The sequence below is a fragment of the Fistularia commersonii genome, chromosome 9 (genome assembly GCF_037954325.1).
Source record: "Fistularia commersonii isolate RoL2024-O1a breed Wild chromosome 9, RoL_Fcom_v1.0, whole genome shotgun sequence".
NCBI classification, from domain to species: domain Eukaryota; kingdom Metazoa; phylum Chordata; class Actinopteri; order Syngnathiformes; family Fistulariidae; genus Fistularia; species Fistularia commersonii.
In genome coordinates this window covers 2,803,286-2,826,781 of record NC_141292.1, presented here as the reverse complement: position 1 = coordinate 2,826,781, position 23,496 = coordinate 2,803,286, and the positions used below count along the sequence as shown (strand labels likewise).

The following is a 23,496-nucleotide window of genomic DNA, read 5'->3' as shown; positions in this document are numbered from 1 at the left end:
GTTGACGCCCTCGTATCTCCTCCGGTATCTCCTCCCGGGGGCGTTTGTTCAAGCGGGCTTCTCTTGTTTCCCGAGGACCTTTTGTCTGCTTGTGAAAGAAAACTGTAGGAACAATGTTTGGATTTAGTGTCCGTTTAAAACCAGCAGCACCTTCACCTCTTTCAGCAGCTTAGCTCGGCTAACTGCGTCAAACGCATCCGTAGAAAAAGCGGCGAGAGTTGTGTACATCCACAAGCAATTTCCCGCCCCTTTTTTCTCTTCTTATCCCTTGGAAAACTGTGTAGCCTAGCATCAGTCCCTTTGTTTCCCCTGGATCACAAATTTTCCCCAAAAGCATACCGTACCGTACAGAGCGAAAGCTAACACTACACAAAGTTGATACGTAATCAACCTAGCATGTGAAATGCTAGGTTGCGCTAGCGCTAGCAAATAAAGCTGGCACCTCTGGCTTAAAATATGTTATAAATTGTGATTTTTAAAGAAAGAACAATTCTTTTTGCTTTTTTAACAACACATTGTAGTATAAGACAAACATGAAAGCATATATATAACAATAATTCCCTTTAAGGCTTGACAAAGCCTAGGTTATGCTGCCATAGGCATGCTCTGCGGAGGGACGTCATAATAGCTTCAGCTATTACCTTGTAGCTGTTAGCTAACCCGATATACATGGAAAGTGTTGTCAGACAACTGGGTTGTGATTTGGCACCATGTAAATAAAATCTGACTGGACTTTTACAGAGAAAGCAGAGCACAAGAGTACTGAGGAAGAGTACTGTCTATAAGTACATACATGCATAGATATGCACTCACACATATATACATATATTAATATACATGTACATGACTTCTTCTTTTCCTTTGGGCTTTTGCCTTCAGGGGTTGCCACAGAGAATCAACCTTCGCTATCTCACCCTAATCTCTGTATCCTCCTCTCTCACACCAACTAACTTCATATCCTCCCTTACTACGTCCATAAATCTTCTCTTTGGTCTTCCTCGAGACCTCCAATTCCAGCATCCGTCTACCAATATATTCACTATCCCTTCTCTGTACGTGGCCCGAGCATCTCAATCTGGCTTCTCCAACCTTCTCTCAATAACATCTAGCATGTGCTGTTCCTCTGATGGACTCATTCCTGATCCTATCCATCCAGGCCACTCCCAAAGAGAACCTGATCATCTTCATCTCCGCAACCTCCAGCTCTGCCTCTTGTCTTTCTGTCGCTCTTTTCCACACTCTGTTGCTCTGGACCGTTGACCCTATGTACCAGTAACCTTCATTCCTCTCCTTTCCAGAGCATACCTCCTCCTCCCAAGATGTTCCTCTACCTGTACCCTGTTCTCACCACAGATCACAATGTCATCTGCAAACATCATGGTCCGTGGAGATTCCCGTCTAACCTCATCTGTCAGCCTGTCCATCACCACTGCAAACTAGAAGGGGCTCAGAGCTGATCCCTGATGGAGTCCCACCTCTACCTTGAACTTCTCCGTTACCCCCACAGCACACCTCAGCACTGTCTCACAGTGAGCATACATGTCCTGCACCAGTCTAAAACACGTCTCTGCAGCTCCAGACTTCCTCATACAATACCAGTTTCTCTTTCGGCACCCCGTCGTATCCTTTTTCTAGGTCTACAAAAGCGCAATGCAGCTCCCTCTGACCTTCTCTCCACTCCTGTATTAGCATTCTCAAAGCAAATACTGCATCTGTAGGACTCTTTCTAGGCACGAAGCCATAATATACCTGTACATATATGTAAACATGCAGTAGCCCTAATTCTCTGGAGGCTGGTTTTGCACTTCTACACTATGACTTTTTCAATAATCGCCTTGTGAGGGGTTTATTATTAAAACTAGACCGGTAAGTTAAGGGGAAACAGACCTAGCGAGAGTGTGCTAAGGTTAATAACTTGCTATTAAAATAAGTTATAAGGGATTTAAAGCCCGCTGCAACCCAGGACTTCAAACGTCCCTCTAATGTAAAATGAATGAATAGTGCAATAGCGTGTTCGTGATAAGTAATTCACGAGAGAATTAAAAGGGAGTCGGCCAGCCCCGGTCTGTGCATCGGCATCTTGTAATTATTCATTGTTGGTTTGTGATGATTAAAAAAAATCCTATTAACCATAACTAATTATATAAATGTACTTCATCAAGTTCGCTTTGAATACCGCAAGGACTTTATAAAACTGAAAGTGTGACAAATGCTGCCTCATTCCTGAAAATGTCCAGCTGTATATAAGCTCAAAATTGGTTTTTTGATTAATTTTGTATCTATAATTTTTAATGTATAATTTTTATTCATGCACTCTATGCCGTGTTAGACGATTCCAGGAAACTTGACAGCTTTATCCACCATGACACACCAATTTGGCTCAAGAGTTTGCATTCTAAATATGCTGCCGGATGTGGGTTGATTTATTAAGCCTCTGCCTTGGGTTCTGCGCTATAGTCTGTCTAATACCAAAAGTTCATGCAATATATTGCTGTAATTTGCGGTTTGGAGTGAGTCCTTTCCACCAGACAGGGCGAGGTTCTGATAGATGCTGGAGATTTAATGAGGTGTTGGATCAATCCCCTCTGACTTGCTGACTTGCTGCTGTTGCATAACTTCATCAGGTAAGACGGCATGCAGCTTGTAAGACTTTACGCCCCACAGTGTAATGAGAACTTGGGCGCTAAGCACAGGGTCTACAAGAGTTATGGTCACTTCCAGCTGTGGGTTGCCGTGCTGTAAATTCTGTGTCCGTTCCTAAGCCACAAACGTTGCAATGAAAGAGGTTCTTATAAAGAGGCGCCTCTTCGTTTTCTTTTTTTTTTTTTTTTTTTTTTTTTTTTTTGCAAATGTAAATATTGTTTTTTTGGGAAATATTGTAATTCGCTTGACACGGCAAAATATTTCCCGGCCAGTAAATCGTCTCCACGGTTACACGGGAGAGGAAGGCGCCGATGTTTGCAGGTAGCTTTCAACTTTCTAAGTAACATTATAAAATCCAGACGGCTCGAATGCGCCGGTGCAAAAACTAACCTCAGCAGACGTATTTTCATAGGTTAAGCTGTTTTTTTCAGCGAAAAAGAAGTCGCGAAAGCATCACAATGTTATATATGGATGGAGAGAGAGAGAAGGAGAGGAAGTGTCAAAGGAACAATATGTTGCGAAGCCATTCCCGAGAAAAGGAGTGAAACACGACTCAAATTCCAAACATAATAAAACAACTGTAATAAATACATAAATTGTTTCGGCGTTCTTTTGCCTGACACGAGGTGGAAGCAGACCTGAAAAGACATCCCCCGGATCCATTAACTGAAAATGTGTGGATACACATAAAGATAAAAAGTCGGGGGAAAAATTTTACCCCGGGGGTATATTTTTACGGCTCCCGGGGTCGTAAAATCGAAATGCATAAAATCAAAGCTAGGAAGGCAAAACAATATTATAAAATGAAAAGAAATAAATAAAAAAGGGGAACCCACGAGGAGCAATTTTCTATCTTTGCGGGATTATTGCTGGAGAGGCGCCGTCGGAAGTTGATTGGATAAATCGCCGTTCCCTCCGCCTGAGACACGTGCACGACCTAAAGTTTAGCTTAGCGTCAGACCGCTAATAGAAATAAAGGCGACGATATTTCTTAGATTACGGCCGAATGCTTTGTCATAATCTACCTCGTGTTTCCTGTAATAAACCCGCAATCACCCTTGTGTCCGCCTTGTTTTTCTTTTCAGGTCATAGATTTCTAGGTCGGCTGCGTATTACCCATCGGTATGTTTTCATAGCGGTTACAGCCATTCCATAATCTCTGGTGTCTTTCGCCGCGTAACCGTACCGAGACAGGAACGAGTATCGGGTTCTCAGGATTCGTCCGTATCAGAGCCGGCAATAAAAATTCTCAGGAGAAGTTGTCAGACGCATTTGCGGTTTGATTTTTTTTTTTTTTTATCTCCAGACCAGCTGCAGCGTTCGCTGTCTGACCTCATCAACCGCACAATGATGTGACTGAGCTCAGGTCCTCCAGCAGGCTGATGCGGTATATTAAGATCCTGGCCGCAGCTGCACGCCATGCATTAACGTCTCTCGGGTCCAGATACCGAACTCCCGAGATGGATGACTCTACAAAAACCAATCAGGGGGTACATAAAACCGGGTGGAGTCCGTGATATCAGCGCGCCGAAAACACCGGAGCGGCGGGGATACGGACCGCGAGGACACCTGCTAAAGACATTCGGAAACTATGACTCACTTTGTGGCAGTTGGTGGTTATAGACGCGGATGTTTATCCTTTTCAGTTTGAACTCCGTCCCGCGGCGACCGAAACGCCGCTTTAATTGAATTAGTTCAAGTTCCAAACATCGCTCGCGTAAATTCAGCGCGTTTGCGCTCAGAGGACGCCTCGACCGAAGCCGGGTTAAAAGCGACGAGAACGGCGAAAAACGGAAAAAACGAACATCGTTTAATTAAGACGGTAACGTTTTCAGCGCGGTGCCAGACAGGCTGACGACCCGGAGGCCGAATTTCGCTTAAGACGGCTTGTTAGGAGCTCGTTTCCTGACTTTGCCCTGGGAAAGTGGGGCGGGCAAAACATCTGATCCCTGGAAGGAAAGTTTAAGAACCTTGTGTTTCTAGACCCGGCGTGAAACTATAAATAACTTCGACGTCGGTCATTCGGCGGACGAACGAACCGAAGAGTTAAAAGCCTCGTCGGACGAAGCTGCCGAACGGACGGAACATTGGCGTCAGAGCCGAGCCGCGAGCAGCCGGAGCCAACGCAGTCGAGTTTCCCCCGGGTCACTCCTTCTCCGCATGTGGCCGTCTGAGGAAAAACTTTTTCAAAGCAGGTTCCGGACTTGATGCTCCTCCCCTCGAATAAACCCTCACGATCCTCTCATTCACACACGCCGTCAGAATGGTCATGTCTGACTTCTGAGCAGACGTACAGGAAGCCGCCACCGCGTGACACACAGATCGCTGATCTCTGACCTGCCGGAAGGACAGAATGGGTGCGTGGAGAGCCTGGATGCTGGCCTCTCTGCTTCTGCTAAACCTGGGCTTGCATGTGGAAGCCCAGGCTTTGGGTGAGTGACCACCAAATTTTTTAAATTTGTTTTACATCTCAGTTGTCTACGTCTGGTAACAATGTTCAACAACATTTTTGAATGCTTTTTAAGTTACATAGTCTCCTGCAGACGCACATACAGGTACATTTAAATTTGTTATTTGAGCACTGCATCTTTCTGACATTGTGTGTGTGTGTGTGTGTGATATAGCCCTGCATTACCATTATTTGTCACAAAAAAAAAAAAAAATGTAATGTTCTCCCACTGTTTAAACACTTTGTATTATCCCGATGCATAATGGATGAAGTAGACGCCGTGAAAAGGAATATCAAATGCAAAACACAAAGGACTAGGCGTGCGATTCAGAGGTTCAAATAAAATGCTAAATATCTGTCAGTCAGATAAGAGATGGATTGGTTCTACACCTATCTTCAAATATTCATTTTTTTTTTTTTTTTTTTTTTTATCCCCAGAGACAGAGAGTACAAATGAAAATACTTTTCGAGCCGGTCGCTTTTGCGAAGTCACCCCTCGCATTTTCATATCCATCAGAGCCAAATTGCGCTGACCGACTTCTGCTCAGGAGGTTCGGCTCAATGGCTGGTGTTAAATTAAAGAAAGTTTCAGCTGGGTCACACACATGGAAGTCATCAGCGATGATCCGGGTGCAGTATTGAACTTCTAGTCACACAGACTCTCCTCTCCCTTTTCCCCGCCGACAGACACAGTCGTACGCATACTTTATGGAGGGTCACACACACGACTTGCGTTTACTGCGTCTTATAAACCCGCTCGGTAACTGATAGCGTAGTCCTCACTCTCCCGTCCATCCTCTCAGTTTAACCCCATCAAAACTCCATAAAGTCGCGTAAATACGTCCGGATTAATGGAGGTCGTCATCATCCGATTCCCCCGGAAATAACTCGTTGTTTGTGAGACTGTTTGTTAGCGCGATTTTCAGGACAGAAGCATCTCGGGGAACGTCTGCGATAACTGAAATTTGCAACTGGCTTACTTACTGGCTAAACATCCCTAAATTGCGAATTAAAGGACAATCTCATTATAAGTGTCTTATTACACCTCAAAATGGAGCGCGTTTAAATAGAATTCCCTTTTTGTTGTTGTGAGGATTCTGCATCCATGTCAACGAAGAGTCAAGGAGACGATTCCTTCATCATCTGTGGCGGTTAATTACATCCATACATCACGTGGCGGCAGAGCGTATGCAAAGCCTCAAACGTCAAGTATTTGTTAAACACTAAAGTTAAGAATGCTGACATTTAGCGTGACCTTTGATGGTGATGGATTACCACGGCCAGGAGAGTAAGGAGGCGGCTCGGCCTATTGCTTTCAGCGAAACAATGTTTATGATCCATGAAATCCGGGGTTAATCTTGAGGTGAAACCAGGCTCTTTCTCAGAAAATCTGCGGGACGAACCCCGACCCCCCCCCCGGTCCCGTCCTGCGTGAGAATTATCACGAAGCAGCTGTGTTTTTTTTTGTTTTTTTTCGACAGCCGTGCATGAATGTACATGGTCAAAACTTATAAAGAGCTTTTTTTTTTTTTTTTTTTTTTTTTTAAATCAACCCAAACCCGTTCACACAGCGATGCGCTCGCAAGCCGGGAACATTTTTACCAAAATAGATACAAATTTGGATAGGTTAGTTGCAAAAAAGCTAATTTTTTAGCATTTTTTAACACCGTTTTAAGTGGCCCTCGACAACCAACTCTGTGTGTCGTTTCCATCAACCAGTGGCTACAGAAGCAAATCCAAAGCCGCTTTCAGACGCTTTTAAATATTTTTTATCTCAAAAATGTTAGCCAGACTCTTAAAAGTCACATCCCGCTGACTCTACAAAGCGTCCATATCAGTTGCTCGCCACAACTCTGTGCAGTATTTGAATAAATCTAGCTTTTAGGCGTAAAAAAACTGATTGATTTCACTAACAACTTGAACTTAGATTGAAATTTACCGGTCATGCGTTCTCTGCACCCTCCCCGGTCTCACTCTGATATCGGTCACCTCGGAGTCCCCACAAGTCTTCTGAGGAAAGTGCAGTCTCTGTTGGAAAATTAGAAAATAATTAGATTGGATTGTGTATAGAATAAATAGAATAGAATAGTAGCCTTTTATGGCTAGCATGTATATAAGGCTAATGGCTAATGGTGGCTAATCTGGTTATTAAATCAATCTTTTTAATTTTTACTGTTTTTTTTTTTTTTTGCTATCATTTTCAGCGTGTCGTTCAAAAACAAGAGCAAAATTATATCGGAAAATAAACCGTTGCTTAAAATTCACTTCGGAGGATATTTAATGGCGCATAAGTTCAGGTTTTGAGTGTTTAACAAACAAAACTCTTAAATTAAATGAACTTTGGAGGAGAAAACCCAATAGGATAGTTCAAATATATTCTTTTTAATTTTAAATTTGAAGCTGTTCTGTGTCATGTCACGCCACACATTGTTGGCTTGGTAATAAAAAAAAAAAAAAAAAAATTTAAAAAAATTTAAATTCCACGCCAGACAAAACATAGGGGCAAAATGGAAAGATGAAAAACCGAAGGACTGATCTCACGTGGGGATCATGCTTTGCAATCTTGGCTGACAAGGGGCAATTTTTTTTTTTTTTTCAAGCATTTGGGAGCAATTTTGCTCTCTCACTACAGAGGCCCTTCAGTCTGCTCCTCGGATACTTATGCATTCATCATGTGCGCAGATGGTGGACTAGAGATTCACCTCACATCCTCCTGTGGTTCGCCCGGCTCCCGAGTCACTTTATTAAAGACAGACTAACCATAAGCACGATTGTCCGGCGACTCCGGACGGCGAGTTCGGTTCGCAAGTACGTCCGCCCGGATGGAAAACCAGAGCTCGCCATTTACCAGAATGTCAATAACGATGATTAAAACATCACATTTGATAGTCGCGGTGCCCGTCTCTCTTCCGAGATCCCCCCTCTACCCGATTCCGCCTGCCAAGATTGTAGCGCGTGATTGACGTGGCGTCTCGCAAGAGCAACCCGGCGTCGGCGTCATCATCTTTTTCTTGTCGACTCGGGAGATGTCGATTCCGCCGGTTGTAAATATTCATATCTCGGCGTCCGTCGCTTAAGCGCCCTCTTCGCCCCGTGTCTCTCTCCGCAGTCTACGATCTGCTCACCTCGCCCGACTGCCTGCCGGACCTGCTGCAGGGGGGGCTGGTCGAGCAAGGCGTGGACGAGGCTTTCGTTTTGGCCTCCTTCAAGCTGCAGCCCAAGACCGGAACCACGGTGTTTGGCCTGTACAATCCCAGGGACAACAGCAAGTACTTTGAGTTCACAGTGATGGGGAAGCTCAATAAAGGTAGGCGTGTTGAGCTTTTACACTTTTAAGTTTTTCTCTGCAAAAGTCTACACAATCAACCATGTAACACTGAGTCCAAATGTGTCGTTTGTTTTAGTGTAAAGGAGGTAAACGGGTAAATTCTAAAAATCTTTATATGTCATGAACCGTTCCTCTAAAAAAAAAAAAAAAAAAACCATAATGAATTAATATTAAAAATGAATATCAAAAAAGAAGTGATGAAATTACACCCTGAAAATATTGTTGCGTTGAAAGAGACATTCTTGTCACTGTGGGAAAATTTGCCACTAGAATTTATTAGAAAATGGATTGCTAGCATGTATATAAGGCTAATGGCTAATGGTGGCTATTCTGGTTATTAAATCAATCTTTTTAATTTTTCCTGTTTATTATTTTTGTGGTTTTTATAAAAATAAGAAAAGAGAAGATCATTTTAGCAAAGTCACTAGATGTTTTTTTTTTTCATCAAAAAATCATTTTGTTTTCAAATTTTGGAGCAAAAAATACATTGAAAAGTACCTTTTTAAATTTTTTTTTTTTTTTTTTTTTAAATCCACTGTACAAAAACCCCAAGATGCATGTGAGAAAAAAAGATTATTGTTCCGATTATTGTTCCGAGGGCCGCGAGTCTGAGACCCCTGATGTACAGGGTTCCCAAAATAAAGGGACTCAATTGTGTCATTTCAATATCATAGTCATGGGGTCACATTTTTTTCTTTACTCCACCTGTTGTTACGACTCTGAGATTCATTGCTAATCAGTGATATTGTAAATGATGTTTCTAGGTGGAGAATTTAGAAGCTCACAAATGCATTTTATCACTTGAATGAAATTGAGGTCACCATCTCATCAAAAGGGATTGAATGCACGATTATATACTGTTCAAAGTGAACGCTAAAATAACACATCCTAGATCTGAGCGAATGAAATATTCCTATTAAATACTTTATTCTGTACATCGTTGAAGACGCCGACAACAAAATCACACAAAAATGGTCGATGCTAATCGAACGTATGAACCAATGGAGGTGTGGATTTAGAGTCACACTCAAAATAAAAAGTGGAAAAACACACTTCAGGCTGATCCAACGTCCTAAAAACAAGTTTGAATGAATCAGTGTTGCTGCACAAGTGCAACTGACTTGGAGTTACATTGCATTGTTTATGTCCCTTCCCTTTGTTTTGTTTTTTGAGCGGTACATTTGGTCAAAATTATCTGAAAATGAGTTGAGAGGGGTGAAAAATCACAAAAAAAAAAAAAAAAAAAAAAAAAAAAACCTGATAACATTGAAGAAAAATAAGTGAAAATTTGAAAGGTCCCGGGTTGGATTCTACCTTTCTGCATGGAGTTTCATCATATTGTTACACCCGTTCCAAAAGGTCCTCCTGGCAAATGATCTCTGGAAAAAAAAAAAAAAAAAAAAAAAATGGCAACAGTACTTTAAATGCCAAAGCAGTAAGAAATGTGGCATCTTGAAATTCCTGCGTGGTGACCATGGCAACAGAGGAGAAGGGAATTACGTTGTCGGTCCTCGCGGCCACATTTTAGTCATTTAATGGCGCTAAATTTTATTCCGGGAAAAACCTTCGGCGAAAGATTTCTTTGCCGTTTTCGTCCGGAATCACTTGGAAATCCTCGTCATCTGTAAAATACAGATAAAGAAAGTCAAAGTAAGGATTTCCCTCCATTTTGGACCGACGGCTCAGTAAAATTGCAAACAGATTTGTTGGACGTGGGTTTTTTGTTTATTGTTTCAAATTGAAATTAATCACAGAGATCTGTCCGTGAATACAACTTTAATTTGGGAAGGATAAGCTGCTCTGGGATCTTTGAAAAAATGTAGTTATTACAAGTAATCCTAAATGTAATCAACTTTATTTGGACGGAATTGTTTTTTTTGTTTTTTTTTTTTTTTTTCAAAAACAAAGTCAGACGTGGATTCAAATGAAATTTAAAAAAAAAAAAAAAAAACGGCGTTTTGAAAATCGAGAAATACACGCGAAGCGAAAAACTTTTTAAATCTGGGTTTAATCCGTTTTTTTTTGTTTTTTTTTTATTTGAAATCACGCGCGTCTGGTTTCATCCCCCTCCACTCTGTTGTCTTTTTCTTCCCCTCCACCACGCCGTCCCTTAGCCGTATTACGGTACCTGCGGACCGACAAGAGGATGAGCTCAGTAACCTTCAACAATCTGGCGCTGGCCGACGGCCAGACGCACAAAGTGTTGTTCCATCTGAGGGGGCTGCAGCAGCAGGGGCCGGGCGGGGTGGAACTGCATCTGGACTGCAGACTGGTGGAGACGATCAGGGATCTCCCTGCTGCATTTCAGGGTCTGCCAGCAGGTTACAGTATGGTGGAGCTAAAGACCATGCTGAACAAAGACCAGGTGGGTCTTCTCCTGCAGAATTTCCATACAATAATAAACATCTCCGCTCCTGCGGCCGTCCTCGACTCGCGTTTTTTTTTTTTTTTTTGGGTTTCGACAGGAGAGTTTAGATGAACTCAAGCTGGTGGTCGGAGACACCTTCGAGAATGTGGCTTCGTTACAAGGCTGCAATTTCCAGCAAAGAGACTCGGTCCAAACCCTGGGTGAGTCGCGGGTGTTTATCATAGGATAAAGGAACAGCTGTTGGAAGGCGACACCCGATTCATCCCCGATACACTTTAACAAAGTCTCTGTCTCCAGGGATCAACACGAAGCAGCTATCCAATCAAATGATGGAGTTAACAAAAGTGATAAATGAGCTGAAAGACGTCCTCATTCAGCAGGTAAGTAGCTTTAACGTTCCCTCCGCCACCCGTTCGCCCTCCACCTTTCAAACAACGCGTCAGACTTTGTAAACTCGTGCGCGTTTGACCCTTTCCAGGTAAAAGAGACCTCATTCCTCAGAAACACCATCTCGGAGTGCCAGGCCTGCGGTACGACTCGTCACGTCGCTGAGTTTGGCGCCGAAGAAAAACACAAGCGGGTTCCAGTTTCATCCCTCTCCTTTGTTTATAGGGCTCGGCGGAACCGAAGTGGTGAAACAAAGATGTGGTCCGGGGGTCTGTTTCCGTGACGACATGTGTATCGAAACAGCAGATGGAGTGGAGTGTTCGCCCTGTCCTGAAGGTTACACCGGAGACGGATTCAACTGCGACGATGTGGACGAGGTACGGCTCCCGTTTATGGGATCCCGTGTTCGCGACGAGGTTAAAATACATGTAAAGGCTATATTTCTGTGAATTTTTGGCCATCTAAAACAGGATAACATTCAGATTCTAGTTTTTAATGGGATGAAGCCGCTGAAGAATCACATTCGCCTCACGGACAAACAAGTCGAGAGAATCCGAGCGGAGAAATGTCAGCGAGCTAACGGGAAGCAGAGCCTCACATATTTTCATTTTTCTGTCTCGGTGTCAGAGAACATCAGTTACAAGCAGAATGACAATTTTGTTGCAAATAAGATGAGCTAAGCTAAGCTAAGCTAAGATAAGATAAGATAAGATAAGATAAGATAAGATAAGATTAAAAAAAATGACTCCAATATGGATGAGTAAAAAATTCTTAGGGTCCAATTCTGAAAAGAAAAAAAAATCATTGCAGTTGCAGCCAGGATGACAATGTTGTTGCAAATAAGCTAAGATAAGCTAAGTTAAGCTAAGCTAAGATAAGATAAGATTACAAAAAATGACTCCAATATGGATGAGTTTAAACTTCTTGGGGTCCAATTTTGAAAAAAAAAAAAAAAATCATTGCAGTTGCAGCCAGAATGACAATTTTATTGCAAAGAAGATAAGCTAAACTAAGCTAAGATAAGCTAAGCTAAGCTAAGCTAAGATAAACTGTATTGATCCCTATAGGGGAAATTCTTTTGTCACAGCAGTGTAACAGTTATAGTATCAATAAATATTGATATAAATATAAATAAAGACAATTAGAAGATAGAAAAAGGCATCCACAAATAAATAGACGGCAGAGAGAACAACAACATCAAGGATAAGAATGGACAACAGAAAGGGAAAAAAAACAGCAACCAAAACAACAACAACAAGAATAGGAACATAAACAACATCGCAATGACAAAAATAAACAAAAATAAGCAGGATGCCATTGGATGCCACGGGATGAAAATAAACAGTTAGGGCATAACACATGTATAGTAAATATAGTAAAATAACCCTCTGCCCCAAACTCAGCGTGGCAAAAAGCCTCTTATCATGATGTTCCAGTCGCAAAGTTTGCAGCGGACGTTCACAATAAAGATTTTTTTGAAAAAAAAAAAAACCTCGCGTTTCAGGAAAAGAGCTGTGTTATTATTCTTTTTTGTCTCGTTCATCCCGTATAAGTATTTCCTATGTAACATCCATATTTTTCCCGCCGAAAGGAAGATAAATTATAAAATATGTCCAGTGACACTATGTTGATCTGACCTAGCTGCTTCTTACAAACACCCATTTAACTACCGACCGGATTCTATTTTGTTGCTTTTATTCGGAATAAATGCGACCGAGAGACACAAGAAAATGTAAAACGGAAGTGACATTGAATGTCCAAAGTCGGGAATCAAACCAAATATGAAACCCAGTGCCTGGTTCATGCATCTTAATCAGCCGCTGTGACAGTTCAACTAATTAACCTTGCACAATTTAATGTTCAATACTGTGCGGATTGTACTAATCCTTATTTGGACACGTGTCCAAAGGGAGTTTTTATTTCTCTACGCTCAAAGTTTTGGACTTTGGGGCGAATTCTGGTGTAACTAATGTACCGCTTGGAAAATAAGTTGAATAAATTAGAGCGGATTTTTCGACCCGCAAAGAGTTGATTGGGCGACCTGGACGAGCGAGGTTCTCGATCTGGCGTCGATTAAAAAAATTAATTCGAACGTCATCTTTCCGAAGAATGGGACGCAGTTTGGGGTTGAAGTTAAAACGGCGAATATCCTTGAAAATTCACCAGAAAAAAAAGACGCGTATTCTGAGGGACTTCATTTGAATAAGAACAAGAAAATCAATGAGAATAAAAAAATAAAGAAATAAAAATAAAAATGGTTTAAGACATGAATTGATTGAAGTATTAAAGAATAATAGAATAAATAAGTCATAAGGATGTGCAAAGGGACATTGTTAAAACAAGATAGGATAAACAAATAAAATAAGTATGACTAATAAAGCATGAAATTAGGAAAAAAAAAATACTCAATTTAAAAATCACATCAACTTGAGGCTTTTTAATTTGAGTTTCCCTTTGAACGGCTGTCCTGGCGTTTGCTTCACGGAACACTTAGAAGAGCCGAACTAGAGGAGCCGTCGTGGTTCATAAAGCAAAAGCACTTCATAGAGGCGTTCCAGCGCCAGGCCCTGAAAACATCTAAACAAATAAAAGCGCTTTAAATCAATACGGAAACTGGCCAACCAGGAGTCTTTTGAAAAAAGTTACGTTTTCTTCGAGAAATTAAAATAGATGGATCACGTGTCTTGGCCTCGGATCAGAGCAAACGGCCGAAAAATGACGGAAAAAAAATGTTACCACGTCATAAAATTTGGTATAAAACAGAGACTTTGTGAATTCGTAAATTCCAAATCTGAGTGCGTTCATTCTGGGATTTCCCCAATAGGGATCAATAGAGTATTATCTTACCCGAAAGACGGACAGAATTACAAACAGTGTGTTCATGCCAAATCTGTGAAACGGCGTCCTGGGACTGAAGCGGCAAGTAAAAGCTCAGCGGAGAGTAAAGGTGCTACTGTTGTTCATGACGACCCCTTAAACGTTGTGTGTGTTTTTTTTTGTTTTTTTTTTTTTTTGCAAAAGTGTAATGGTACCTGAAAGCTTTTGGGGAGAACCCACGTGTGAACCTAGCTCACCGGCAGCTTCTGTGTCCTCCTTTCTGCAGTGCCGGTTCCAGCCCTGCTTCCCTGGAGTGGAGTGCGTGAACACAGCTCCGGGCTACCGGTGCGAAGCCTGTCCGCTGGGTTTCACCGGCCTGCCCGTCGAGGGTGTGGGGGTTGTTTTCGCGCAGACGAACAAACAGGTGAGGACCGGCAAAAAAAAAAAAAAAAAAAGCAGGATGACAGGGAAATTAAAAAAAAAAAAAAAAAAAATGTGCAAATATGTTTTTTTTTTCCAATTAAAAAAAAATAAATTAAAAAAAAAAAAACGAGGGTGTCACCAGCTGCTCCTGAGGCCGAGGCCGAATCCTAACGTAGCTCAGGGACAGAAAGAAACATCATTAATAGTCAATGAATGGTAAATTAAAAAAAAAAAAATAAGCCAATGGGATTTTTTTTTTTCTAAAGCAAGTAAATAAATCAACACCATGACAATTTAAAATGTTAAATATTCAACTTAAACTGGAACAAAAGGAGTTGAGGGGAGATAAAAATTGATAATTTAAGTTGCCCTGAGGATAATTTATGAGCTGAATTTCAATTACGCTGCACTTTGTGACAGAAGCACAGTGAGAAATCCTAATCATTAATGCAATCGACTCCGCTGAACATGTTTTAGAAGAGAAAGCATTAAAATGAAGAATTGTAAAGGGATTTTTATTTAAAATAAATTAAAAAAAAAAAATTGTGAGTGCCCTGTTAATGAATAAAATTGAGGGTCCGTCAGACTTTATGGGGAGGAGCTGCAACGAAACTAAGCACAGAGCACAAAATGATGAGCACTGAAATTATCATCTGCGATAAATCTCAATCCGGAGTGATAAACAGCATCCAGCGGAAGCACGGCTGTATAAAACGTCATCTTTTTCTGCCTCAACAGCTTTTCCGCTTCACCTCGCAGTCACTCCTCATTTTGGAGTTGAAAAGAAAAGGATCGTAAATAGCACGTTTCCAAGGACAGTATAAGACCGGGTTCGGGATCCATAAACATGTATGGTTATTTGTAAAAAAAAAAAAAAAGTCAAGCACACCTAAAAGAAAACTGCGTGTACAAATCATCACATTCAACGCTATTCTAAAATCCTCTCTCGCTTGACTTGTTTGAATATATAATACGCCGACGTGTGGGATTCATCAACTACAATAATCATCCTGACAAGATCTGACAGAATGAGCTGAGCCATGGGAAGCGCCGCCTCCCGGCACAGCCAGGGCTGATCAGAGTCCCGTGTCCTCACCTGGTGTCAAACATCCACGATTAAAATTAAGCCGAAAAAAAATGACTTCAATACAGATGAGTCAAAACTTCCAGGTGGGTCCAATTTGAAAAGAAAAATTACATTGAAAAAAAAAAACACAGTCACAGCCAGGATTATAAATTTTGTGCAAATAATGTCATTTAGACAAGCTAAGCTAAGCTAAGCTGAGCTGAGATGAGATGAGATGAGATTAAAATATCACTCCAGTATGGATGAGGTAATAATTCCGGGGGTCGGTCCAATTTGCTAAAAAAAAAGAAAATTTAATTGGACAAAAAAAAAAAAAAATCACAGTTGCAGCCAGAATTATAATTTTGTCGCAAATAATATATTTTAGACAAGCTAAGCTAAGCTACGATAAGATAAGATAAGATAAGATAAGAAAATCACTCCAATATGGATGAGTCAATACTTCTGGGGGGCCAATTTGCAAAAAAAGAAAAAAAAATTAATTGAACAAAAAAAAAAAAATCACAGTTGCAGCCAGAATTATAATTTTGTCACAATAATATAATTTAGACAAGCTTCGCTAAGCTAAGCTAAGATGAGATAAGATAAAAAAAATCACTCCAATATGGATAAGTCAATACTTCCAGAGGTCAAAAAGTAAAAAATTGAATTGAACAAAAAAAAAAAAGTTGCAGCCAGAATTATAATTTTTTGTTGCAAAGCTAAGCTAAACTAAGCTAAGCTAAGCTAAGCTAGTTTAAGATAAGATAAGATAAGATAAGATAAGATAAGATAAGATAAGATAAAAAAAATCACTCCAATATAGATGAGTCAATACTTCTGGAGGTCAAATTTCCAAAAACAAAAAAACATTAATTGGAAAAAAAAAGTCAACGTTGCTGCCAGAATTATAATTTTTTCACAAATAATATAATTTAGACAAACTAAGCAAAGCTAAGCTAAGCTCAGCTAAGCTAAACTAAGATAAGATGACACCATATTGCAACTATTGTGAATCTGTATAAAAAAAACAAAAAGAGAAAGAGATTCATTTAGATTTCATTGAAAAATTCTGATGATTTCTGTCTATAGATAAGGATAAAGATAAACTTTATTGATCCCTATAGGGGAACTTCTTTTGTCACAGCAGCGTAACAGTTATAGTATCGATAAATATGAATATAAATATAAATAAAGAGATAATTAGAAGATAGCAAAAGACATCCACAAATAATTAGACAGCAGAGAGAACAACAACATTAAGGATAAGAGTGGACAACAGAATGGAGAATAAAAAAAACAGCAAGGGTGAGAATAATAGGGATAGGAACATAAACAGAGTGACAATAGCAATGACAAAAATAAACACAAATAAACAGGATGCAAATGGGCTGAGACCAACAAGGATTCTTGAGCACTAAAAAAAAGTGGTGGTGGCTAAACTTCAAATGAAGCTTAAATTCTTGATAAATATCAGTTTGAATCTGTTTGGATGGACAAATTTTTTTTTTCGTTTGCACTGGAAATTAAATCAGAGGTCACCCGGCATTATCGTTCGGCCAAAAAAGTTTGGGAACCCCTTCCTCGGTCGGCTGATTAATGTTTAACTTTCCATGTTTAATCACTTAACGTCGGCAAACACGCGGTGTTTGAATTTGACACGTGTACTGTATCTTGTGGACCTTGGAGACGCGGCGATAAGTTGGACCGACATAAAAAATGAAACCGGGTGATTACGCATCTTACACGAGACTCGTGTTAAAACCGCTCTAGGTGTGCGACGACGTCGACGAATGCAAAAGGCCCAACAACGGCGGCTGCGCGGCGAATTCCATCTGTCACAACTCCGAGGTCAGTCGCCCGCAATCGCGCCGCAACACGTTTTATTTCATTTTCCTTTCCGTAAACGCGACCCAGATGCCGACCCCGCTCCTCCTCAGGGCTCCTACCACTGCGGCAGCTGCAAAACAGGCTTCACCGGAGATCAGGTGAACGGCTGTAAGCCGGAGATCAGCTGCGGCAACAGTTTGACGAACCCGTGCGACGTCAACGCGCAATGCATCGCGGAGAGGGACGGCTCGGTCTCCTGTCAGGTAGGATTTCCCGACTCTACGCCCCCCCCCCCCCAAAAAAAATTGAGCACGATTGCGATCCGAACACCTGCGCGCTTTCTTTTTTCCCCCGTCAGTGCGGCATCGGCTGGGCCGGTAACGGATTCCTATGCGGGAAGGATACCGACATCGATGGGTATCCGGACGAGAAGCTCAAATGCAAAGATGCTAATTGTAAAAAGGTAATAAATGCGATCTCTTTTGGGATGGGGGGGATCAGGATCGTGATTCATGGAAATCTCTCTCGCAGGATAACTGCATCTTCGTTCCGAACTCCGGTCAAGAGGACGCTGACAGGGACGGCCAGGGAGACGCCTGTGACGGCGACGCCGATGGCGACGGTATTCCAAACGAGCAGGTCGGTGAAAACGTTTTAACAAAAAACGCGCGAGAAATTTAGCACGTCGTCGCCGAGCGTCTGCGTCGCTGATCTCGGGGAATCGTGAGTCATTTGAGCCGAATCCGAGTCCGGGTCGAGTTCCCGTTAACTGAATCCGAACGGGGCTCCCCGGCAACCGTTTTTAGCATTTAAAAAGACGTGTATATAACAAATAAATAGACAAATCGCATGGCTGTCGCCATTTCAAGGAGAATTCATTTACTTTGACTGCGTGGCATCGAAATTCATGCCCCGTTTTGCGGTTACTTTGCTTTGCGATCAGTCAGTTTTTATATAAGCTCTGGTTGTTCGGGTTGGTTGGTTACTGTTTTATGTGCACTCTGAGCATTGGATGGGTTTCAAAACCCGCCGATGGGGAATGAGGTGACATGAGCAAATTGTGGAAACTGAATTTATTCTTTAACTAAGGAATGTTACCTACTATAAATTCATAAATCATGTCAAAAAAACAGGAACAGGGGCTCTTAAACATGTGCCACGCTTGTAATGCATCACCATATACTTGACTTTTCTGTTAACAAATGTCGCTAAGACTCCGCAGCGGATCAAGGCTACCCGCCTCTGACAGGAGTTTGAACCGCCACATAATTTAAGATCCATCATTTCCTTAAAAGACCCAGGTAGTGCGGTGGACGCCAAACGCCTGTCAGTGCCGCCGCCAGCACTTTTCATCCGACTCCCAGGAATCCAAAACGGGCAACGTCTAGTTGAGTCGGTAAACTGGACCGCAGTCGCTCGGTCTGACCTCAGACACGCCGCGGACGAACCGACTGACCGTCTTGTGTGTTTTCTACGAACCCGAGTCCGTTACAAAAATGAAATGATTGAATGATCGGTTCCATTTTGTTTCATTTGCTGGAAGTAAAGCGCGCCGCAATGTAGGCGAGTCAAATAGAAAAGTCTATTAAATATGAAATAGGGCTGCGACTAAATATTGTCGATAGAGATATTTCATCGGCGAAGTTCGTATTTAAATGCCAACAGAATTAATTGTGTCTGCAACAGAAAATTGTTAATTAGGAGCGCGAACAAATGAGAAATGCTTTGTAGGTTAAATTTGAATCAAAGAAATTGCCTTGTTGTGGTAAAAACCACAGCGCTTTGTGAAACGGCTGGATGCGAAATGTAAAATATTCCCTTCCAGCTCTTTGGAAACTCACTACAAACAATAGAACTACACATTTAACCTGTTTTTAGGGAAAAATAGATTTTTTTTCTGCTAAATCTGCCAAGAAGAATAGACACAAATACTTTTTATCCCGGGGTCATGTCTAATTAAAATCGGTGTAAGACAATATCCTTTGGATAAAATCAGTTATTAGTTTCCTGCAAAAACAATGCGAACATTTCGAGACTAAAGAGATCACCAGGAAAATTAAATACCGAATCTAAATTTCTAGATAAAAAAATAAAATAAAATAAAATTAAATTAAATTAAATGTAATTAAATTAGATTAAATTAATGACCGGGCTAAATATATATAAAATATGGAGCCTAAATATCTTTAAATAAGAGAGTAGCATTTAATTTTACACTCAAATATATATAAGATTCCAAGAAGTGATTCGAATGTTTTATCTATAAACCCTGAAATCAGTTCCTGGAATCTTATATATATTTGACTTTAAAAAAGTTGAAAGCTGCACAGATTAAAACATAGAAAAGAAGCATCTTGAGAAAAGTAATTTCCCCTGAAGTTTAGCGAAATGTTTCACTTCTATCGATGTTCTAATCAAACTTCGCCGTTAAACCAGCCTTTTTTAAATAGACTTTCCAAATAGTTTAGAGTTGATAGTCTAATCCAGCAAAGCACACAGAGGCACTTTCTTTTCACTGACCATCACCCACATGAAAAGAACCCTTATTTTCCAGCACACACACACACACACACACACAAAACGCAGCACAAACACATGCACTGAGACGGACAGACTGTGAATGAGACCTTTGTGTTTCCTGGCTCAGGACAACTGCTGGTTGAAGCCCAACGTGGACCAGAAGAACAGTGATAAAGACAGTCATGGCGACGCGTGCGATAACTGCCGCATGGTGGAGAACCCCGACCAGAGGGACACGGACGAGGACGGGAAAGGGGACGCCTGCGATGACGACATGGATGGAGATGGTATGGAGAGGAACGACATCACGGATGCTGACGTTGGTGTTATATAATGGCCCCGCTGAAGGCTCTCACTGTGTTGATTCTGCTCCTCGCTTCCCTTTGCTTTTCCAAAATCACATTACATTTACTTTCATAATAACCAACCATCAGGTTCCGAGACACTCCGGATGTTTTTAGAAGCCGGGAAAGGCTGTTTAAGAAAAAGAAAAAAACCTTACAGGCAAAAAGGTGACCTAAGCTATGATCACTTACCAGAGTGATTACACCTTAAAATCCCCCAAAGCATAGATAGATAGTTTTCCTCCATTGCTACTCCTTGACCTTTTCTGCATTTTTAATGTGGATGCCATCTCTCTGAATTAAAAAAAAAATAAAGATATGTAAAAAAAAAAAAAAAAAAAAAAAAAAAAAGGTCCCTAACCTGCATTACCGGTACAACAGTGCATCCCAGTGGGAAACAACAGGAACAACATGATGAAGCTTTCATAAACGGTAAAAAAACAATCACGCGTGAATGATAAAACCGATGAAATAATCCTGTTGCGGTGTCGATCGTTTGAAAAATAGCAGAACAACATGTGATATCCTGGGATGATTAAGTAATGTGGCGGTTTTTGGCCCAGACAAAGGGACAAGACCAGACTGTCTGATTACATCGGTGCCGAAGTGCAACATCGGCGTGCCAATGAAGCTCCAGATCAGTACAAACCCATTATCTGGCAATTTAGTCGGAATATTTAGAGGTTTTCGCGCCGCCGGCGCAGCGGGAATCCCCGATTCGGAACACGCCATTAATATATCAGATGAGCCCGAAGGTGGCCGCTAACCATTTCCTCTGAACGGCGGCGGCGCAGGCCTGAAGAACTTCCTCGACAACTGCCAGCGTGTCCAGAACGGGGACCAGCTGGACCGAGACGGAGACGGAGTGGGAGACGCCTGCGACAGCTGCCCGGACATCCCCAACCCCAACCAGGTTGGTCCCGGACGGACGGGATGGGAAGATGGGCGGCGTTATGGTTCGCTAAACTTTATCTCTCCTTCCAGTCCGATATCGACAACGACCTGGTCGGAGATTCCTGCGACACCAACCAGGACAGGTACTCGAATACCGCGCAGTCATTTAGCGTTTGTGTCAAGACTTCTTCTTTTCCGAATCGACCTTCTCCATCCGACCCTCTGCATCATCCTCTCTCGCTAAATCCGTAAATATATTCGGTCTTCCTCTAGACCTCCAGTATTCCCGCCCTTCACTGCAAAACATCTAGCATGTCATTCCTGATCCATCCTGGTCACTCCCAAAGAGAACCTCGACATCTTCATCTGCTGTCTTTTCGTCACTGTTTCCGGATCACGTACGGCCTAATTTGATGTCAAGGGAGCCGGACCAGTAGAATTATTACCTAGAAGTAACACTAAATGTTTCCTTTGTTTCATTTTAAAGGAGGTAAAGACTCCACTGAACGCCACAGGAGGTCTTTCCTACCTGAGGCTAGCAGACTTTTTAATTCCTCTCCCTTCAGCCGCAGTGAATCTTAAAATTTTAAAACCTTAAAAAAAATTTAAAAAAAGCTCACCCACTTACTGTATATTGTAATAATTTAAACTGCAATACTTTATCTGTATATATGTTCATAACTGTGCAATATTTCATAACAGCTACATGACCAATATTTTTTTATACTGTTGTGCACTCCTTATCTTTCACTTGTTACTTAACACACTTTATAGTTTATTTGTATTTCTTATTCTCACTTTTTCTCTTATTTTTTACTGTTTATAAAATTCATCTACTATTATTTATTATTGTTATATTTTCTTGTAACTCTGTCACAACAATTTATTTCGGGATAAATAAAGTTTCTCTTATTCTTAAAAACTAGGTAAATTCTAAAAATCTTTATACATAACGAGCTGTTCCTCTAAAAAAATACATGATGAATTAATATTAAAAATTAATATTAAAAAAGAATTGCTGGAATTACACCCTAAAAATATTGTTGAAATAAAAGAATAAATCTTGTCACTGGGGGAAAATTTGCCACTAGAATTTATTAGAAAAAGGCTAATGGCTAATGGTGGCTATTCTGGTTATTAAATCAATCTTTTAAATTTTGCCGTTTTCTTTTTTTTTGCTATTGTTTTTTTTTTTTTTATAGAAATAAGAAAAGAAAAGATCATTTCAACAATGTTACTAGACTTTTTTTTTCACCAGAATTTTTTTTTCTTTTTTTTAAATTTTGGAGCAAAAAATACATTGAAAAGTAGCTTTTTTCATTTTTTCCTTGCACATTTTTTTTTTTCAAACCCACTGTATAAAACCCCAAGATGCATGTGAGAAAAAAAAAAACACGGGCCGCAGGAACACAAAGATTTGATTTCAGGCCGGGGGCCACAAAATATTGTTCCGAGGGCCGCGAGTCCGAGACCCCTGCCATACAGCATCGCTCTTGTAGGGACGTTTATTCCTCCTTTGCGTGAAGGTTAAAAGAAACTTCCCTCCAGTTTTTTCCCCTCCACCACACAGAAACTTTCTAATTTCCGATTGTAAATCTATTCTGGATAATTGAACCCGAGCACCTCCTAATAGCTTTTGCCGTTGACGTTTTGTCATCTCTCCCCGCAGTGACGGTGACGGTCACCAGGACACCAAGGATAATTGCCCGTTCGTGATCAATAGCTCCCAGCTGGACACCGACAAAGACGGCTTGGGCGACGAGTGTGACGACGACGACGACAATGACGGAATCCCCGATATTATCCCGCCTGGACCGGACAACTGCAGGCTGGTTCCGAACCCCGACCAGACCGACGATAACAGTGAGCGACCTGACGTCTTGCGTTGCGGATAATATCACTTTTTGGTGAACAACAGCCTGGTTTTACATCAAGCAAAGCCGCCTTGGACAACATTAAGATCCAACTGTGGTCGGCTATTAAAACTATCACTTTTGTAATTGAGCTCATTTGGAAATTGTCAGAGGCACTGGAACATTAGTTGTACCGATTTGCACTCCGAGATCATTATAAATCAAAAAACCTCCATTTAGCTTTAAGAGATTTGTGGGCTTGCAAGGTAAAGAAACGTTTTTTTTTTGTATATACACATATATATATATAAATGTGGATGGATGGATGGATGGATGGATGGATGGATGGATAGATAGATAGATAGATAGATAGATAGATAGATAGATAGATAGATAGATAGATAGATAGATAGATAGATAGATAGATAGATAGATAGATAGATAGATAGATAGATAGATAGATAGATAGATAGATAGATAGATAGATAGATAGATAGATAGATAGATAGATAGATAGATAGATTTTTTTATTTTTCATGTGATCTTTTTTTTCTCATTCTTTGCATTCACATCT

General features: G+C 41.0%; 1 protein-coding gene across 1 annotated transcript in view; it reads left to right on the top strand.

The window, feature by feature from the left end:
* Positions 1–4,666: 4,666 nt before the first annotated feature.
* thbs4b (thrombospondin 4b) overlaps positions 4,667–23,496 on the top strand; it is a 24,725-nt gene continuing 5,895 nt past the window's right edge. Inside the window, exons 1-16 of the mRNA XM_086151921.1 lie at positions 4,667–5,075; positions 8,202–8,399; positions 10,535–10,785; positions 10,886–10,988; positions 11,086–11,168; positions 11,267–11,318; positions 11,401–11,552; positions 14,279–14,416; positions 17,255–17,332; positions 17,422–17,574; positions 17,670–17,774; positions 17,843–17,950; positions 19,959–20,118; positions 20,970–21,088; positions 21,160–21,212; positions 22,739–22,932. Coding sequence (XP_086008047.1) covers positions 4,997–5,075; positions 8,202–8,399; positions 10,535–10,785; positions 10,886–10,988; positions 11,086–11,168; positions 11,267–11,318; positions 11,401–11,552; positions 14,279–14,416; positions 17,255–17,332; positions 17,422–17,574; positions 17,670–17,774; positions 17,843–17,950; positions 19,959–20,118; positions 20,970–21,088; positions 21,160–21,212; positions 22,739–22,932 — 2,026 coding nt within the window. The 5' untranslated portion in view covers positions 4,667–4,996. The remainder of the gene's footprint in view (positions 5,076–8,201; positions 8,400–10,534; positions 10,786–10,885; positions 10,989–11,085; positions 11,169–11,266; positions 11,319–11,400; positions 11,553–14,278; positions 14,417–17,254; positions 17,333–17,421; positions 17,575–17,669; positions 17,775–17,842; positions 17,951–19,958; positions 20,119–20,969; positions 21,089–21,159; positions 21,213–22,738; positions 22,933–23,496) is intronic.